The 21,849-nt window shown below is 35.2% G+C and overlaps 1 protein-coding gene across 1 annotated transcript; it reads left to right on the forward strand.

Annotated features, from left to right (window-relative positions):
* Positions 1–2,092: 2,092 nt before the first annotated feature.
* On the forward strand, positions 2,093–14,597 carry LOC148310545 (serine/threonine-protein kinase fused-like). Its single transcript, XM_088258134.1, has 11 exons — positions 2,093–2,374; positions 2,471–2,730; positions 4,051–4,219; positions 5,159–5,314; positions 5,391–5,581; positions 6,148–7,028; positions 7,906–8,012; positions 9,257–9,388; positions 10,321–10,412; positions 11,084–11,244; positions 11,836–14,597. The coding sequence occupies exons 1-11, from the start codon at positions 2,264–2,266 to the stop codon at positions 12,201–12,203; spliced, it is 2,628 nt and encodes an 875-aa protein (XP_088114260.1). The 5' UTR covers positions 2,093–2,263; the 3' UTR covers positions 12,204–14,597.
* Positions 14,598–21,849: the final 7,252 nt, after the last annotated feature.

The following is a 21,849-nucleotide window of genomic DNA, read 5'->3' on the forward strand; positions in this document are numbered from 1 at the left end:
AAAAATTCACATAAATTGGTAAATTATTTAGTTTATAGTCCATTATAAATCGGGAAATGTCGTAACGGGCTACCATGTTGTATAAACAATCCGGTCTTCACGGGATGCGCAATATAAGATTATTTTCTCTGCGTTATTTATTCACACAGATTGAATCAGATCGAACATATCATCGACACGAATTCATTTTAATAACGTCAACATTTAGTAGCTAACTTACGATCAAAACAAAATAATAAAAGATAATTATTGTTTTCAGTGTTCATGGTCCCAGAAGTAGAAACTTTTTTCAAAAAAACTGTAATTCTCCTACTATTTAAGGGTGAAAAATTAAGGGTGAAATTACTTAAATCTTAATAAAAGTTCATCTTTGAGATGTAAATATGGCTTTACAATACCGCCTTTACAATGTCCGCCTCCGTAGTGTAATGGTCAGCACGCTCGGCTACCGTTCTGGAGGTCCCGCGTTCGATTGTTCGCTTCGGGGGGGGGGGGGGGGGTCAAATAAATATAAGTGATTTATTCACTGATCCTTAGGATCTAGAAAAAGAAGAAGAAGAAGAAGATTTATGCACTCCAATATTTATTCAATATTACCCTGGACTGGTACCTGAAGCGGAGGGATGATCACCTTTCCGTCATGTGTTAACGATCAAGATAACACTGCATTTATATGGTGCAGTGCCCTATGCACCTTTAGGGTGCGGATAAGGGTTTGAATGAATAACAATAGCAAAATGCAATACCAAACAATTCCAAAAGAACTTTAAATATTTGGGAACTATGTAAGTACTTCAACAACTTCCCAACAGACATAAAAAAATGAAGACTTTAAAATGCTAATAAATAAAACAAATGAATTTTATATACATATGTTAATCTAAGAAAGAAAAAAAAAACACGAAAAAAATAAATAATCATTTCAATAAAAATAAATTGCATTGTATGTATATTGTACCAACAAACATAACTAACAAGTGTAAGCCCCTCTCCAAACACAAGAGCTCAGTTTCCTTTTTGGAGAAAACTGCGTTTTTAATTTTAAGATTGTAAGTAGTAATCAGGGCTGTGGGGTCGGAGTCGGAGTTGGAGTTGGAGTCGCGGAGTCGCGACTCCGCGACTCCGCGAGTGTTTGAGCCGGAGTCGGAGTCCGATTAAGAGTCGTAAAAAATGACTGACTCCGACAACTTTTTCGTTTAAATTTAATATAAATTTCAATTAAAATTATTATAATGAATGTGTTTTGTGCACGAATATTAACTTGCAGGCGTAAGTCGCGCCGATATGGTGAATCACCGAGAGTCATTTAATACATAAAGTCTACGAACACGTAATGACAAATAACTTGATAAAATTGACCTTTTTTGAGTCGGAGTCGTAGAGTCGTGGAGTCGGAGTCGTGTTGTTGGTAAATATAGGAATCGTAGTCGGAGTCGTGTTTTTTTTACCGACTCCACATTACTCCTGGTAGTAATGTTTAGAAAATGAATTCAAATTATTTTTAAAAAAACATTAGTAACCATATTAATTTTTAAAAAAATACCAAAACACATTAATATTATAAAAATATAATTTTTATTATATTTTAATATTTAATATATACGTATAGGCACGTACTGTTTTAGATGTTAAAAAACACTTTTTTTACAGACAGCTTATTTTTTCTTTTCATATTGTAACTTTAACTTTTAACTGTAAATTTTAATATGCAATTAATTATGGCATTAAAAACTAATTATTCGAATTTATTATAAGTCTAAGTTTGCTTGTAATACTCTTTAATATATGATACATTATAAGCACATACATGCGTGGGTGCGTGTTAAAATATAAAATCCTAATCCACGTCCGTTGCCAATCGAACGTAGATTTAACATGCATTAAAATAAATATAAAGAAATTTTATAAAACATTTGGGCTGGCTAAGTACGTCTTTGCTATAAAAATATCGGTCGGAAAAATAATAATAAAAATATTTATCTGTATATGTACAGCTGACACCGGTTTAAATGTTGGGAATCTATTGATTATGGTTTGGAACATTTGAAATTCCATAGAAACTTTTAGTAAATAGAAAAAACAATGTCAGATTGGTATTGTCTCTGGCTCTAAGGAGAAAAACAAAACGGTGTAAACAGGTGTAAATAAAACGCCGTGATAGTATTTGCTTCTAGGAAAAGTTAAATAATGTTCGCGATTTAAGTAATTGTAACGTAACGCGTGGATTTTGATAATTATAAGGATTAAAATATCGTAATTTGTAATGGATAAATACAATGTGTTGGCATTCATTGGAGAAGGATCTTTCGGAAGGGTTTTTAAAGTAAAGAATAAAGAAACAGATGGAATATTTGCACTCAAAGTTATAAGAAAGGTGAATATAAATTGATCGCACATCAAATTAGATATTCGTTTAAAAAAATATGTTAGTGTTTACTTATAAAAAGTATTTATTTGTGCAATATTTTAGAAAGGGCGTTCAACAAAAGATCTGAAAAATCTCAGGCAAGAATGTGACATCCAACAGCACTTGCGGCATCCGAATATTATACGGATGATTGAAAGTTTTGACACGGATACAGAACTGGTTGTGGTGACGGAATTTGCCGAAAAGGATCTACACGGGGTTTTGGGAAAAGAAGGATGTCTACAGGAGGCTAAAGCTCAAGTTCTTACGTGGGATTTGATATCTGCTATGTATTATTTACATTCCCATAGAGTTCTACACAGGTTTGTGGATACATCATCCATTTTAAATTAATTAATAAATTAACTAGTGCTTCAGTCACCTTTCTCCGTCCATACGACAGGCGCCGTGGCCTAGTTGGGTAGACATTATTGCGAAACTGGTGTCGCGGGTTCGATTCCCGCCAATTGCAAATGAATTCAAGAAAGATTTATTTTCGATCAGTCTGGGTGATTGTGGTTTCACATTTACCTTTCCCATCCTAACTATCCTACCCGCAGACAAGCCTCTAAAAGTGGAGGCTTTGCAGGTGGGTTATTCCTCTAAGAAAAAATATATATATATATAGTTAAATAAGAAATCAACCAATTATGAATTGAAACATAATCTGGAAGCGGAAAAAGCATTATCATTATTAGGTCTTTTTATTAAAATTGTTTATGATTATTTTTTTATACAGCAAAAAACAAATGGAATCTGGTTATGGAAATGGAAATGTCTTACTCAAAATTAGGTTCGGCACAAAATAGCTATTCTATTCTTCTATTGAGATTAAAATTATATTCAAATGAAAATTTTGTTTTATTTTAGTAAAACTTATTTTTTTGAAAATAATGACTAACATTTGTCGAAAACATAGATTTTAAAAAATATTATCATTAATCGATATTTCGTAATTATATCCTGCCATTGAGTAGTGAAACATCAAAGCTTTAATGTTAGATAATGTTTTTTTTGGAAGCAAATTTGCGTATTACAGAGAGCGCTTATGTGGCGTATGCGATCGATAACGCATGGCTAAAACCTATGTTATTATTTCCTATAAACGTCCTAACGACAACGTAGCATATGCAGTGGTTAAAGGTGGAGACTGACCGGAGCATTTCATCGTAACATCGCTCGCGGCGAGCATCAGCGAGCATCCGAAACTATGGATGGAGCGCTCGGCTCGCTGTACTGACTGCCTGAATGCTCGCATCGTAACGTATTACGTTACGACGAAACGCTCCGGTCAGTCTCACCTTAAGGTGTTAATTTTTGGAAAAAAACAACATGCAATTTCTGGTGAAATTATGCTGTCAATTTAATTTTACTTGGTAAATACCACTATTTCTTAATATCTATGCGATCCTCATCATTTTCAAACACCGTATGTGAAGTCTAAATTTTAGAGTTGTGTCCTTGGGACGTTGAAGGTTGAAGAGGGGGTAGAAGCTGTTTCTTGTTTTTTATTTATTTATTATAATATTTTTTTATCAGTACAGCGAACATAGACATTAGGGCTTTAGTCATCATCATATTGCTAGCAAAGTGACTGCCGAATCAGTTAATGAAATTGTTAATAGATTATTGAAAATTTTCAGGGATTTGAAACCGCAAAATGTTCTGATCGACTCCAATGGCAAAGCCAAACTTTGCGATTTTGGTTTGGCGCGCAATATGACGACGGGAACTCATGTCCTGACTTCTATAAAGGGAACTCCCCTTTACATGGCACCGGAGCTCATTGATGAGAAGCCTTACGACCATCAAGTGAGTAAACATAACTAACTAACATCACACTGCTTCTCTGCAGGGGTAAGCTAGAGAGAATAGAAAGCCACACAAATCGGTAAGGGTTTTTATATAAAATGCTATTGAAAACCATTACAATAACCCATATGCAATTACTATTATAATCTTCTTCAGACCCGAGGGTCTGTGAATGAGTCCGCACCCAATGATGCATAGGGCACTGCATCATATAAACGCAGTGTTATCTTGATCATTAACACATTAAGGAAAGGTGATCAACCATCCGCTTCAGGTACCAGGATGATATTGAATAAATTATAAAATTATATGAAATTATGGTATTCAACCCTTGCCTTGTTGTGTATATAACATAAAATATTGTCTATCCTCCTACCAATCTGATGATGTCAGTAATGATAAAACCCGGTCACTGGTCAAATAAAGTAAAAGTGGAAAAAAACGTTATACCGTTGATAATGTCCAAGATTAAGAAAAGTTCTTTGAGATGGTATGGACATGTGAAGCGAATGGATAACAAGAGAATGACTAAGAAAGTATATTTGCAAATGTGAGACTCGTCATCACCAGATCAATCAGAACCTTAAGTCTGGTAGTGTCCAAAGTCTATGTAATCAGAGGGCATGTATGACTAGATGCAGGGCTTTTTTTAAAACAAAAAAGGTCCCGGAACTCGAAAATAAAACAAATTGTATTCAAATATCATTAAAATAAAATAAAAAGTAACATTTTCTATTGTTTTGATAAATAATATAAATATCGATTGTAATTTTGTAAGCGCAAACATTGTTTCATCTAATTGATTTTGAAAATTAAAAAAATATCAAAAAAATAAATTATGGTAGTAGTAGAAGTAGTAGTAGTAGTAATAGTTATTGCAATAAAATGAATAGATGATTTAAAAATAAATGTTTTAAATTAAACTGGTAAATATTACAGGCGGATTTGTGGTCTCTCGGTTGCATCGTGTATGAGATGATAGCTGGTCAGCCTCCTTTTTCTACTTCTTCGTTCGTTCAATTGGTCCATCTGATTCGTCACCGACCTGTTCAATGGCCCAGCTTTGTATCTCAGCAAGTGGTTTCATTCCTTCAGGTATGCTATTTTTTACTTAGGTTTTTTTTGCTGGTGGTGACATTATCCTGTATATTTTTACAGTATTTTTTTTCAGGGGCTACTACACAAAGATCCTGCTCTTCGGTTTAGCTGGCAGGAGATTTTGATCCACCCGTTTGTGTCAGGGCACATCTTGATACTTCCTGAGCAAACGCCCACGGAATCACCATTCACGCAGCCTCTCTCTCAAAGCCAGAAAGCGGCTAAACAATTACAAAAGGAAAGACTCAACAACACGGCCCAAAAGTAAACATTGTTAACATTCCTATTCATTATTAACTCTTACCACTCTGTAGGCCAGACATTCTGGCCCGTATGATTCTAGTAGGCAGCTCCGTGGGCCACAATGTCTGGCCCGGTACAGGTATAACTTTAATCACTGATTTCTCTATCACCCAAGTATATTCTACCAAAAAATATTTCAGATAAATACAGTTAATCTTAATTAACATGGTCATACAAATTGCCAGACAGAGTGTTCATTATCTCGAGTTTGCTGCGAGTGTTCATTATCTCTTTTTGTCCGCCTCCATAGTGCAATGGTCAGCGCGCTCGGCTACCGTTCCGAAGGTCCCGGGTTCAATTCCCAGGGGGGGGTGTCAAATAAATAAAAGTGATTTTCACTCTAATATGTATTCAAAATAACCCTGGACTGGTACCTGAAGCGGAGGGTTGATCACCTTTCCTTCATGTGTTAACAATCAAGATAACACTGCGTTTATATGATGCAGTGCCCTATGCACCATTGGGGTGCGGATAAGGGTTTGAAGGATGAAGTTCATTATCTAATGATATACTTTTGCGTCTTTCAGTTTGATGCCGCAGGCTGTTCAGATTTTGGAAAGAAGAGAACAGATGAAAGTTGCGCGGGTCAAGCCCGCCGGAGTCTCGGAAGCTGTTCCCGTATCGGATGACGACAGCATTCGAGTGGCCAGCGCCATCAGCATGAGAGACAGTCTGCGCACCGACGACGAGGACCTGCAGCTCATCACGGGCGCTCACGCAGACCTTCTCAAACACGAATTCAAAGTTCTCAATCAGGATAATTTGATTATCAGCAATCTGAATTCGAACATCGCACAGCTCGCCCTGCAGCCTAGATGTCCGCTGCCCATTTTGAATGAAGCCGATAAGGAAAAAAATCCAGAAATTGACAGTAAAGTTGTTGATAATAAAGTAATAAACGATACTACCGATGAAATAAAAGACGATCATGTCAGCAAGAGAAAATTGAGTCAAAATTTAGACAACTTTTCCATTAGATTAAAAACATTATCTAAAAATGATACCAATATTGCAGCAGCAGGGCAAACTGCTAATAATACATACTCGGGAAACGCTGTCGTAGTTGAAAAAGAGACAGGTTTGAGCAGAAGCGTTCCACCCTCGTATAAACAGAAGCTTCTCCAGTTCTCACGAGACAAGTTTGGCTTTGGAAGCGGAAATAAGCTGACCAGAAGTTTGAAGAAGTCATTCAATTTTAAGAATTTGGAGAAGTCGGAGAAGGGACGGAGGATGAGTGAGCCCGCTCACGTGACTGCGGCTCATGTCAAGGCCTTGGAGCAGAGTAAGGAGGAGAAGGAGAAGGATGATGAGAAGGAAGAAGAGATAACAGAGGAGGAAGGAGCCCTGAAAGTATCGGAGAAACTTAAATTGTGCGATATTAATAGCAACGACGGACGCAATCTCATAGGTACTTTGATTTTGATATTATAGGTGTCTCAACTTCATCGAAAACATCTATCGTTCTTTTTATATGAAAGAAGATGAAAGTCTGATCATCCAAGGGCTTATGACCTGGCATTTGGCTGGCATAAGCAATCACTTATATATTTGTGTAATGTTCACGATTCTGCCCATTATTGCATTTATTTTTGAAACTTGTATGTTGTGTGTATGCAATTTTGATTTTATTTTCATAAATATCGACAGTCTCTCAGTGATGCGTAGAATGCAGTGTTCTTATGCACGCTCTGGATTTTAGTTAAAGAACTTTATACTCAAACTACTGTTGAATGCAAACGTTTTTTAACAAACAGAATCATATGCTCTAAAACTAACTAAATAACCATCACGCCTCTTCCCCCCGCAGGGCTAGACAGAAAGAATAGAACACCACACCACTTTGTCTTTGCAAATATTCTTCGCCACTTCCACATTCACGCATCTCCTCATACATACCCGCCGATTATTCCGACTCCCAATTTAATCCCTTTCAAGTACTTGAAATACTTTATCATGCCAAGTTTTTTTCAGTTATCCTCTGCTCTCATTTCCTACTACATTCGCCTGGTAAATTTATTTTATCATTCTTTCCTCATTCATTCATTCCACATGTCCAAACCACCTCAGCACTCCTTTCTCAGCCTTGCAATCATTCCATATTTCACCCTTTGAACATCTATCATACATGCTCCTGCCACACTGAGAGATGGCATTTCTACTTTCTAGTCTACTTTCATCCTTCTTTTGCCAACTCCATGCTTCACTCATTAGGGTTAGTACTAGAACTCGCCAGTTGTTTACTGCCAGATATGTATTATTGATATGATTTGTGTTATGTATTCCAGATGATGACAGTACACCGATTGAAAAAGATGAATGGCTGGCATTTATGAAATCAAATATGAAGGAAGTGTTGGAAGGAGATGTTGAATCCCTCACTCAACAGAACATTGTAATTAAAACTCTTATATACTAGCTGTACCACACGTTGCTGTAGCTCAATTGTTTAAACGGAAAAGAAAAAAAAATTGAAAGCATATATTTCAAATATGTTTAATTTCACTATGCTTGTGAAGCAATTAAAATATTACAATTGTAGGATGCAACAATGCAACTGAAAACATTGAAAATACTAGGTGACAACAGCTGCCAAGGAGAACACTGTCCCCCATGAGCAAAGTTAAGTACTGTGTGTGTTGCTGATACATTCAGCAGATGGTGCTGCCATTGCGGCCAAAAAAGTTATTTAAAATTAATAGTTTTTTTTACCACTTTTTTGTCACAGGTAAAAACACATGTCACAAGTCGCCCGTTCCTTTCAAAAACGACATAAATAAAAAAACTTGATTTTTCAGGAGGACGTTTTTAAAGTTTAAAAATATAATACAGTGTATTAAAAATAAATATCAAGCTACTTATTGATCTTTTTACTGTGCATCAGATCTTTTTAGGTAAAACCTAAAGGTTTTTTCTCCATTTGAAAAATATTTAGTATTTTTTAAAAAATAATTAAACAATACATTTTCTTCAAAATTAAAAAACAACACTTTATGCCCTGTAGCGGCTAAATGTTAAGTAAAAAATATGCCACTTTTGCTGGGATATAATACATTTTCTTGGCATTCCGAAAACATGCACAGCTGAAAATTGACGATTTTTGTTTTATGACGTTCTTGAAAGGAGTGAGCGAAGTGTAAACGGATGGTACAACCATTGTGGTGAAAAAATAATTTACTGGTAAAATCATAGGTGTACATTCTACACATGCGTATTTGAATGCAATATTATGACAAAAATTTCATTGGTGAAAAACTTTGGAATATTTAACGTTTTGAACAAGCGAAAATTGACCTTTTTATTAATAAAGATTTCATTGCGTAGTTGACATTGATGTTTTAAAGATATTTCAACAAAACAAATTTCAGTTTAAAAAAAATAGCTGATGACAGATCGGCTGTCCAAACTCAAAACACAGTAAGGGACATTTTTTTTATAGTACGTTTTTTTTTGCATTTTTGGACTAAGTAGATTCTACTTAGTCCAAAAATGAGAAAAAAACGAACTACAAAAAAATGTCCCTTACTGTGTTTTATGTTTGGACAGCCGAGATGGCAAACCTTGTAAATACACACACTGACTTCCATATTGTCAATTCAATAACACCGAATTTGGGGATAAATCTCAAGTTTGTTTCAGGTGAGCATGGTAGTGGGCGTGGCGCGACACACGGGCGCTGGCACGGAGGTGCGGGGCTCCCTCGCCGCCCTGCTCTCCCTCCCGCTGGTGGCGCCCCACGTACCCCGCCAGACTGTCAGCACCATACTCAAGGTAGGATGGTACTATCGCCTTCTCCTTCTGTTTGTGTCATGTCAGGTCCCCCTTGTGGGGAGGGTATGGATTTGCTTGGATTACGGTGCGCTCCAAACTTCCACTTGTTTCTCTTCAGTAGATGCGTTTATAAAGGGATTGTAATTAAATAAAATAATTACTTACTTGATTCACAATTTATTCTATAATATTTAACAAGAATTGAAATTACCTATCGCTATGTTACATTAATACAAAATAATGATCACTGATAAAGTTACACTTTGATTTTGAAATATTTCATTGAAATCACTATGATGCTAATGACAACTTGCTCTTGAGCTTGCTTACAAAGCGCCCTTGAGGTATTATTTTATGAAAATGGCGCTATATAAGTTATCCAAATTTATTATTATTATTAACTGGAGGTAATAGGTGGAGCGTGGAGCTTACAATAAGGTAGAGCGTGGTGACGTCTTCGCTCGACCGCGGTGATTGTCTATGTTCTACGTCTATGTGGACGCCGTCCATGTCATAATTGTCTATGCTGTTTGGGGCACCGCACCCTGATGTCGACTATCACTTGAGTGATTCTCCTTGTCTTGGGCAGCTCTAAACAGCGCCTCAAGGGTCCTGATCCCCGTTCAATCTCGTTTATTCTGGAGCCATCTGTCTTCTACCCAGAACTTGTCGACCCTCTATTTTACCTTTTGTAATTAGGTGCTATAGGTCGTACTTCTCTCCTCTCAGCACATACCCCAGATAGGACACCTTCTGGATCTTGATATCAATCAGCAACTGTCTCCCCGCTCTTGCTCTTTAGAGTACATTTGCACTGCTGACCATATCGGTCTAATAGTGTCACTAAAATTAAAATTTTAATAAGCGGGGTTAATTTCAAAGGAGCTAGTGTTTTCTTAAATTTGCATTTAAATGATCCTCTTGTGTTTTAGGTGTATTTGGAGGTCAAGTTGGTTCCCAATCTTGTATACGCGGCCAGATTGTTAATCCGCCAGAGTGCTGTTGAACACAATTCTACAGAAAAGTAATTAAAACACATATTTATAATGTTATATGTATTTTCTAAAATCTATTTCCCATTAGAGCGCTGAGAATTGATACATATATCGGTATATTCTGGTATACTTTGCCTAAAGCACGGCCCGTCTATATGCCGACGATAATGCCAGTGTCTCGAGCTGGGAGGGTGTGTCGCAGTGTGTAAGTTTCTTAAGTTTTCATCAATAATGTTCACAAAAAAAAAATTATTAATTTTTTGTAAAAAAAATAGAAATACATTTTGTAATAACCTATTGTTTTCGAATCCAATAGTGATGCTGAAAGCGACTGTCAAACATTGCACGAAAATTTTTGTTATACTCAAGTGAGTGATAGTTACGATAAAATTAATTTCATTGTTAGTGAAAACTCCAAGGATGAGCAAATTTCACACTAAATTGGTATTACAGTCCACACACATAGAGCATACATTCAACTACCTCGTAAAATAATATGATAAAATAGTTTGAGCTATTTTTTCACCGGGGTGCCCGTACCAGGTATGGGCGAATCCACAAAGGCCATTTTTTTTTTGTCAGGCAAAGGGTTAATATATCTTCATGGGCTTATCTATCATTTGTAGGGAATTTCCACAGGATTATGATGTTTTTGATTAGTCTGTATTTAGTTATAATGTTATTGTTTTTACCATTTTAGTCCTGTGAGGAACCTCACGAGTGAGGAGATGTTGGCACTCTGTAGACTGACAGAATTGACGACCCAGCTGTGTCTTCGTGGAGCGCCATTTGTTCAGCAGTTGTGTGACGCAGTGGCCGTCTTAAATACTGCGCCACTCCTCGCCCAGTACTTGTCATTACGTGAGTTATACAACACATTTAATTGCTTATTCTTCTTCTTTATCTCCAGTGTTTATAGCCAGTGTAGTTATTTTTTAATTTACGTTTTTCACATTTAATTTTTAAATGCTAGTTTTTCTGTCAGAAGGGTTAGTTTTATTAGTAGTATAAGTTTGATTAGTGAGTTATTTTACATATACAATACACCTTTACAAATTTATTGTTTATCAATTGGTGGCGTTGTCATATTATCTACAATCATCTTCTACTTTGTGATGATTGTTATGGATTTTAACATAGATTACTTGCATAAGATTTTAGGTTAGGTATGAAATCTCTATTTCTTTTCTAAAAACGTATTGTTTTCGTCCATTAAATTTGAAATGGATCATTTTTGCAAAACAAAATAAATCTTCAGCAATATTAGCATGCATATAAGAAAATAATCTCACCAATAAAATGATTAAATAGAGTGAAAAATCACTTATATTTATTTTGACTTCAAATCGAACTTGGAATCTCCAGTGTGTAAGCTAAACACGCTAGCCATTACACTATGAAGGCTTTGTACAGTGAAGGTCAAAAGCTTTATAGTATATGTATTTTTTTTAGACGAGAAAAGATTGCGCATGGTACTCAACACAGTCACAATGCTGACCGTCATCCTGCAAGACCTTCCCGAGAACGCGGAGCTCGTGGAGTCTGTCCTGTTCGAGGGGGAATGCATCGACATATGCAGCCTGCTCGTCCATCCCAGCGACACCCTCAAGACCAGGGTCTGCGTGCTGATTGGCCTGCTGGGGCGCTACTGCTGCAGCGCGCTCTGCCAGCGCCTCGGCCAGGTCTGGGGCCTGAGGCAGAGAGACATCCTGGAGAAGCTGCAAACTCATCCCAACGACATGTTGTCCAGGGCGGCCAAATGCGCCGTAAGGGATCTCTCCAAGTTGCCGTTCTATCGGCAGAATATCGGCGTGCGGTGACGAATGTGTAAATGGAGAAGAAATAAGAAGAAGGAATCGTTGTGAAAAATTTATGAATTAGACTTTATTTAAATACTATTTTGTCTGAAATTACAGGCGGCCTTCGTCTCTTGGACATTCTAGTTTTGTAAAGATTGCAAATCAGCACATTTTTCATATAAATTTTAGTTAGTCATCCTTTCGCTCTCTCACATGTTGCCGCTTAGAATAAAGGATTTCTCAGAATAAGAATCGAGGCTGAATGTCAAATACATCTTCCAATGTTTTTGGCTGGCTTTATTTAAAAAAAAACTGCATAACAGCACATAATGTTTTTTTTCTTCTTTAGAGAATCAAGAATTTTCGTGTATTCAGAATTGGAAAACATTGTGAGAAATTTCACAAGATGGGCGGGTAATACATACACTGCATTGTATGTGTGTCATATTTCCACTACTCTCTACGGTAATGTGTGCTTTAGTCTCACATAGGTTGTGTGTTTACACAATTTATTTGGTTTGCGTTTTAATATTTCCGCTTATAAAGTTGTGAGCATGATTGAAAAATAGAGAAATTTAAGTGTCGATATAAACAAAAAGAAATTAAGCTACATATGTTCGAGACGATGCTAGAAATCATTAGAGATTTTTTAAAATTCCATTGTAGAGCAAACAAATATAAACTGCATGCAAAATATACATAAACTGAGCACACATAGCAAGGATTTGCAATGGACTGATGTCACTGTAGATGAAATGGAAAAATTTATGGGAATATTTATTCTCATGGGGCATGTACGCAATAATAAGTTTAGAGACTACTTGGTCTACTAATGCTCTGTTAGAAACGCCTATTTTTGGCCGTACTACGTCCCGGAATAGGTTTTCCAAATATGTATTGCAAATGCTCCACTTTACAAACAACCAATTGCATCCCGTAGATTTCAATAGGCTCTTTTAAAATGCAATCGCTCACAGACCATTTTATTCCTCTCTTTCAGGCTGCTTACAAACCTAAGCAAAATATTTCTTTAGACGAAGCGATGATACCATGGCGAGGACGATTGGCATTCCGTGTGTACAATCCTAGCAAAATCCATAGGTATGGTATCCTTAGTCGTACTGTGTGCTGAAGCAGGATCTGGTTACATCTGTAATTTTGCACTGTATCACGGGGAAAGTTACACTTTAGAAAATACGGTGACGAGTTTGCTTTCCCCGTATAATGATCAAGGCTATCACTGTTACCTTGATAATTATTACAACAGTGTAAAATTGACAGTTTTTTTCAAAAAGGCATTAGACTTAGTGGTACGATATGGCAAAATCGTGGATTGCCAGCTGTATTCAAAGCCACATCGAATGCCCTAAAAAGGTGAAAATGCTTTTTGTCGCAACGGCCAGACCTTGCTTCATTCCTGGTTCGACAAAAAGATAGTTAGAATGGTTTCAACAATACATTCTGATAAGATGGTACACACGGGTAAGACAGATTATCTTGGCCGTGACATCATCAAGCCTGAAAGTGTGTTTGAGTACAATAAGTATATGAGCAGTGTGGACATCTCGGAGCAATTCTTGTCGTACTACAACATCCACAGGAAGACCATCAAGTGGTCCAAAAAAGTATTTTTCCTCTTGTTATATGTGCTCTTTTTAATTCCTTCATTATATTTAAAAAAAAACAATGTTAGCAGTAAGAAAATTTTGAGTTTACTTATTAGAAAATGTGCATGCTTTAGTTTTTAATAATAATTTTTCCCATTCTGGAGACCACGTTTTGCAGTCACCGGTGCACTCCGAGTGCGGAACTCGCAGAATCCACCGAGCAGGTTGTCAGGGGATATGTCTAAGCATATTTTGATGGCTATATCTCCCACAGAAAAAAAGGGAAACCCTGTCGAACCTGTAAGGTGTGTTCAAAGCACAAAAAAAGCAGTGAGACCCGGTACATGTGCAAAAATTGCAATGTGGCTCTCCAAAAGGTAAATGTTGGCAATATTATCATACTACGACAAATTATTAAAGTGTTCTAAATAAATATATGAAGTTTCAATTGATTTAATCCATTATTTTCATAATTATAACACTTTTTCAACCCTTCCCTTCGAAAAACATGAAATATCACAAAAATGGGCCGGGCACTGGGTAAGTTTTATGCCGGGGTCCATAGTGTTAACAGGTCTACAATATTTTTGTTTATTAGTTATTTTCTACTTTTTAATATTTGCACACTTTTTCAAGAACCAATCATGTCCAAAAGTTGAAGGTCCGCCTGTATTGACTGTTCTGTGATAAATCTATTATGTATGGAATAATGTTTTAGGGTACCTAATTTTAGTAAAGATAAGTTTAATAGCAGAAATGTAAAACACGATTATGAAGTAAATAAATAAATACTTACACCTAATACAAATTTGTGTATCAATAAAGACAAATTTTCCTACTATTATGTTCAAGTTTTATTCCTACTATTATGTTCCAAAATTATTAAAGATGTATTATAGATGTCTCAAAGGGATTTAAAGAACTTCAAAGAGCTCCAGTGCTACACCAGCTGACAAAGGTGAAGCACCCTTGAGGTATTATTTTACGAAAATGGCGCTATATAAGTTATCCAAATTTATTATTATTATTATTATTAAAGGACCAAGAAAAGGTGGCTTTTATGTACATAGAGTATGAAGTATAGGTATTCACATACGCCTTCTGAAGAATATACCACCTTAATCAAAAAGTTCCCGGAATGTGTTCAGAAAATTAAAAATACATGATTTTTCTATATTATTAGATTAAGACCAATATTTTTAGCTTTTCCACTTTATTTTTATTTGACCAGCGACCGGGTTTCGTCGTTACCGACATCATCAGACTGGTCACCAGTCTTCATGTCAACCGTTCTTGTCGGTTTTCGATATCAATGGCCCGCCATTGTGTTCATCATCGTTGACGGACTTATGGCAACTTCTGAAACGTTTGTGCCACAGGTTTTCTTCAGAGTATCATTGGCGAAACACTTTTCTAGCATTTTCAATGTCGTCGCATCACTAAAACCGCAAAGTTTTATACAAACTCATTGTAGCAAATTCCATTGTAAAAAATCGAAAACACGTACAGTCGCAGATGTACTCAATACTTTTACAAATTTCTAGCTATCAAGCTGAAATTTTTACAGAATATCAATGACAGATGTGGCAACTTAAGAAAAAAAAGAATACTTAAATCGGGTGACTGAGAACGCTACACGGTGGTGATTCCGGGAACTTTTTGATCAAGGTAGTATTACCTTTTTTACTTAGTAAATACCACTATTTCATAAAATCTGTTGTGACGTATGTTTTGATGTATTTCACATCATTTTCAAACACCGTATGGTGTTTAAATTAAAAATGGATGGATTTTACCACAAAGTGACTGCCGAATCAATTAATGAAATTAAATTTTACTCTGCAAATACCACTATTTCTTAAAATTTATTCTTAAAAGTAAATTTTCAATTAAAAATAGATAGATATTACCACAACGTGACTGCTAAATCAATTAATGAAAATATAGAACCTCCTACAGACGATCTAGCCACAGGAGCCTTCTTCAAGATGTTGTGGTACTAGAATTTTATAGTAAAAGTGAGTATGGTATGTAAAGCAATTGGCAAAAATCAGTCCCGCAATCAAGTGCTAGCCCAACTACGACATGGGGTCTATCAACTCTCAATTTTTTTCCTTTTTTGACCCTTACCCACACCCAATGTTGCATAAGGCACTGCATCATATATAAACAGTGTTTATCATTAAATACGTCAAGAAAAGGTGACAAGCCCCTGGAAACTGAAATCGGGACCTTCGGTACAGTAGCCAAGTGCGATGACCACTATGCTATAGAGACGGTCTCAATATTCTCTGCTACCGAATTAGAAAGATTGCATTTTAGCATACAACATAAATTCAACATCTGAAATCGTCAATAAAAAATTATCTAATCACTTGAATTATAAAAAGAAACAGGTTAAAAAATCATATTTTTATATTGTCTTTTTTTTACAATATCGGTAAAATATATAAACAGTAATAGGGATTTCTATTTATTGTGAATACTTCTAGGAAAACACCGGTGTAATATATATAGAGTAAAGAAGTTATAACAGAATTAGATAAATTCTGTAAATATTCTCTTAAAATATTGAGAGAATTCTTTTCTAAATTTTCTTGATCACGGTTTTCACCTTTTATTTCCACAATTTCTTGTTTTGGAACAAAGTTATCTTCAGGAATTTCTTTTATTAAAATCATTTGCTTCAATATACTTTTCATAACTTGCCTTTCCACTCTCATCTTCACTTGACTTTTGAATTTCTTTTTCACGGACGAGTTTGACAAATTACAGTGACTAGACATATTGAATAATAATATTAAAACAAATTATACATAATTTCAGATAGAACATTCAACAACTTGCAACAAGATGGCTGCCGTTTTCTTTATTTTTAGACAAAAAGTCATTTGTTTGGCAATGTTAAACATTTGAAATTGGAACTATATTTTAAAACTATAAGTAAAAATTCTTATGAATTAATAATAGATAAGTACCTACTCACAGTCAAATAAACATTATAGGTTATGTATTTCTCTGTATTTTACATTCATTGTTTAATATTTAACTAAGTTTTTATTATTTTTAAAATGTAATCTTAGCTTAGTATGATTTAAACTTAATGGTTTTATTTGATCCGATGAGGTCCCAGGTTTGATATCTATAAGAGCTTCTATTTTTTTCCATAATCAAAAAGTAAATGATCAAGTTGAAACTGGTGTATGACTTCGATCAGGATGGTAGTTTACTAGAATTTTTATATAATTTTCAAAAATAGTATAATTTCTCAACCCATCTCCTGGATGGATTTGCAATTATTTTAATCTGAAAATATATTCGAATATCAGATATCCTGATGATTCTTCAACAATCAATGTGTTATAAATTAGTTTAAAATTTTCTCAATTAGTTTTCAGGTGGTTTGATAGATGGCGCTAATACTTTTTAGCAAACAAAGTACCTAACGCAATATTTTTATTAAAATCTCAACATAAATGAAGAAGTCTATTGAAATATGTGGTACTGTCTCTGTGTAGTGATCACTTTATATGTGTACCATTGACCATTCTACCCATGATTGATGACAACCACGTTACGAAAAGTTTTCTTGTCGCGAGTGATATAACCTCTAAGGATTTTTCATAAATATTATATTCCACATACGCCATGAAAAAAAGTATACTGAAATATAAACAAATGTTGGATAGATTTCCTTGTATAAAAATTAATTCAGTATATCAAAAAATAAAATTCTTAATAATACAAGCAATAAGCTCGTAATCTTATCCGTCTGATCGTTGAAAATCGGTCTTTAACTGTCCATCCATGGCATTATTTTTCCGACGCCAATTTTAGGCAAACCGCACAACATTTTTTTATCGATCACAAAATAAATATTTTCATAAATTGATTTACATATTTCTTCTTTTTGGCCCCTATCCGCACCCAACTGGTGCATAAGGCACCGTATCCACGTTCATGTATTAAAGTGGACTATGTTTAATAAGATACAGATGACGCAAATATTAAGATTGATAATGCCTTTACTATTATACGAGTATATTTATAATAATTGTTGATATGGTTTGGACACGTGGAATGTACGAGTGAGGAATGAATGGTAAAACAAATTTATTATATGAATGTCATTGAAAATAGGGGCAGAGAAAGACTGAGGAAAACTCGACATTATCAAGTATTTCTAACACTTGGACGTGGTCAGGAGTTGGAATAATCGGCGGATATGTATGTTATGAAGAGTTGCATAAATATGGAAGAGGCGATTTTTTATTGCAAAGACAGAGTAGTTTGGCGTTTTATTCTCTCCGCCTATCCCTGCGGGTAAGTGGCGTTATGGTTAGTTAGTTAATAAGCTTTTATAAGCTAAAACGTGCACTTATTTTTGTTGCCTCTGAGTCTCTCTTGAGGTCTTTTACGTAAGATTACGTAGTTGCTGTACTCAATCAGTTTTTTAGTCTGGAATCCACAGCTCTTTGGATATCCTGAAGCCGTATAATCCATCAATATGTGATCAGTATGTATGCACGTAGATTAGCATATAGCATTTTATTGACAAAACATACGTTTCTTCAAAGCGCATATCTATTTGAAATGCAAGATGCTAGGCGATGTCGCGTGCCGTGTTCTAACTATGACATTCTGAGAATGAACCAAAGTCAGGGTGATCCTGAACGTGTTCGCTCGCGTTGTCCGTTACGCAATACGGCCGAGCGGTCTGGCAGAACGAGCAGTGGACGATCCACTTAATCACACCTAGGGGCGATCCTCTGGACGGATATTGACACGAATCTCTCGACATTGACACGAATTGAAGACATTTGGCAACTTCGCTAAATTACTCGCGTATATATTATCCATAGTTTAGTAGTTAGCGCGTTGGGTGAACGTGCTGGAGGTCCCGGTTTGGATTCCTAGGTTGGTCAAAATAAATAAACTTATATATTTTTGACATCTTAGCATAGATGAAGAAAAATATGGAAGTCTGGGCATTTACAGGGCTTACGACCTTTACGACGGCTAGGTTGGTTTAAGCGATCACTTTTACACACGTGAAACATTCACCAATTCCACCCATGATTGACAACCACACTACTTAATTTTCGGAACCCCTAGATATATTGACTCGTGACACAGTTCATGTGAGATCACTACCGACATCTATGTTGAATAATGTTAAATGATGTGTGTTCAATCATATGTAGAATTGGTAAATGTTACACCTGTGTAAGTGATCACTAAAACCAGTATATGACGGTTGTAAGCCCTGAGCCCTGTAAATGCCCAGACCTACTCCATATTCTTGATATTCTTCTTTATCTATGTTGAGATGTCAAAAAATGTATAAAATAACTCCTTCGCGGAGATCATCCAAATTTGTGAACAAGTATTTGGACACACTCAAAATGTTGAATACTTATATTTGTTTTCAAGAAAATTAATCATTTTCACCGACTGTCCGTAACGTACAAAATCAAAAATTTGGATTCAGACACCCCCAATAACAACAAATTTTCAAAATGATAAATATAAACACATAGTAATTCGAACTTAACTAAACAATTTTTAAAATAATTTTACTTTGTAAATACCGCTGTTCCTTAAAATCTGTTGCGACAATAATTTCGATGCATCCAGCATAATTTTTAAATAGCGTATGTGAAGCTTAGTCTAAATTTCCGCTTAAAATTATCCTAATAATGCTTAAAAACAATAGGAGTGCTTAAAAAGATAAAAATATTAAACCTATACTTTACAAAATTGTGGTCAGGTTGTGGTCCCGTGGTTAGTGTCGCGGACTCCTAAGTCAGAGTTTCTCGGTTCGAATCCCTGTACCGCAATTTGATTCCTATTTCTAATAATGAGCCGCTTAGGCTCACAGAAATAGTATGAAATTGAAATATTTGTGTAAATAATAAAAAAAACACAAATATTTCTTTCTTTTTTTAAAAAAAGAAAATGAGTAAAGCTTCCTCCCTTATTGTCCATGTTCCCGCTGATAAAAATAAAAGAAACAGATTCTACCCCCTCTTCATCCTTCCACGTCCTAAGGGCACAACCTTAAAATTTAGACCAAGCTAATGTTTGATAACGATGTTGAATGCACAGAAACACGCGTCATAATAGATTTTAAGGGATAGTGGTATGTACGAAGCAAAATTATTTAAAAAAATACGAGTGCAAAAACCATTAATGAAATTAACTTTTTAAAATTTTATTATATTCATCCAATACTAGATTATTCACTCTACGGATGATATTATGTCAAATTAATTTACACAAAAGCAGAGGAAGAAGGAAGATGAAGCTTTTAAATTTCTTGAAAGTTTTAATGCAGTAACGATAACCAATTTAACTACTAAAACCAAAAGTTTTTAATCGATATTAATATTATTTATTATAACAGACACTGGATTATTCACCCTTTGGGTGAGATGTAATTTTTTGATGTTAATAATAATGACGTTCGATGTTTAATAATGGGCAGAATAGTGAATGGTACAAAGTGTTTAAAGTGATCGTTTAAGCCAGCCTAATGCCAGGTCGTAAGTTCTGGGATGCTCAGACTTCTATATACATGTTTCATATCAAGTTGGGAAACTTTTAAAAAAGGTTTTTATTATTTTTTGACATCTCAACACGGATGAAAAAGAATATGGTAGTCTTTTTTTTAAGTCTGGACATTTATTTTGTTTATAATCCAGGATTCAAACCTCACTTACAAACCAAAGAATTTCTGCTCAATAAAAAAAAGTTTCTTCATTTCACCAATAGATGTCTCTAATGAAAATTCTAGTGATTCAAGTACAATGTTCCGATAAAGGAACGTATATATAGAACATCCAAGTATTTGAGTAGTGTGGTTGTCAATCATGGGTAGAATTAGTGAATGTTACACACGTGTAAAGTGATCGCTTAAACCAGCCTATGATGGTCGCAAGCCACGTATTTACGGGGCATTTGCCCAGACTTCCATATTCTTCTTCATCTATGTTTTTCATATTAACAAATAATATGAAAAATAACTCTTTTAATTGGAGATAATCCAGATTGGTGTACAAGTATTTGGGCACACTCAAAATGTTGTAAAGCTTCTGTTCATTTACCTAATCAATTATTGATTGCTGTAAAAATCGTTCCGGCAGAGAAATACATAATCAATATAATTAAAGGCATTAGTGATGTTTGTGAAGTCTTGATTCACGTCCGAGGTAGTTTACGACGTAGCGAGGTATAAAATAACGCCCCTAATTTCGTGAAACACTGTTATTATCGTGTTATAGTATCGTTACGATCTCTCGAGATTAATTTATGACAGGGGAATAAATTATGCCCTCGTATTAAATCCTCCGAGATCATAACAGATCCGTTGACTGCGGATGCTTGCAAACCGTCAATTTAAATATTTATTAAACTATATCGGGGCTCGTATGTTTTTACATAATCCAATATCGAAATTGTGATTATCTTAATAATAATAATTTGCTTTCAAGTACCATTCAGTTCAGTCTAGTGTCGAAAATCGGCGTTTATTACAGTGATAAAATACAATTGCTTCAGTTTTCAAGAGCAAAAAAGGAATACTGATATAATGAGGTAAAATTTAAATAAAAATAAAAGCAAACAAATTAGACGCTGTCTATTCTCATTAGGTATAGTTTACTTTAGGTATTTATACCTGTTCTGAGGTAGGTAACATTTATTGCGAGTGTTTTTGCCTAGAATTTTCACTCATGAATTACATGAAATTATAGTAACTTTAAACATAAAGAGTAAATCCACTCACGAGTAGGCAAAGCCTATGAAACTCAAAAAGTTGAATCCTGAGTAGGGTCATGATAAGCGGTATTGCATAAGCCGTAGCTAAATTTCAGAGTCACTTGGACTTTAGGCAATTAAAAAAAGGTAACATTTATTTTTTTGTGAAAAAAAAACTAACCATCACGCCGGTTCTCCGCATGGGTAGACAGAGAGAATATAACGCCACATCAATATGTCTTTTTGCCAAGTTTTTCTCAGTCTTACGTTGCTTACACGTATATAAAGCAATCAACTAAACC

Source organism: Brachycentrus maculatus, unplaced genomic scaffold (assembly GCF_059751285.1).
Source record: "Brachycentrus maculatus isolate JH-2025_06_01 unplaced genomic scaffold, ASM5975128v1 h1tg000091l, whole genome shotgun sequence".
NCBI classification, from domain to species: Eukaryota; Metazoa; Arthropoda; class Insecta; order Trichoptera; family Brachycentridae; genus Brachycentrus; species Brachycentrus maculatus.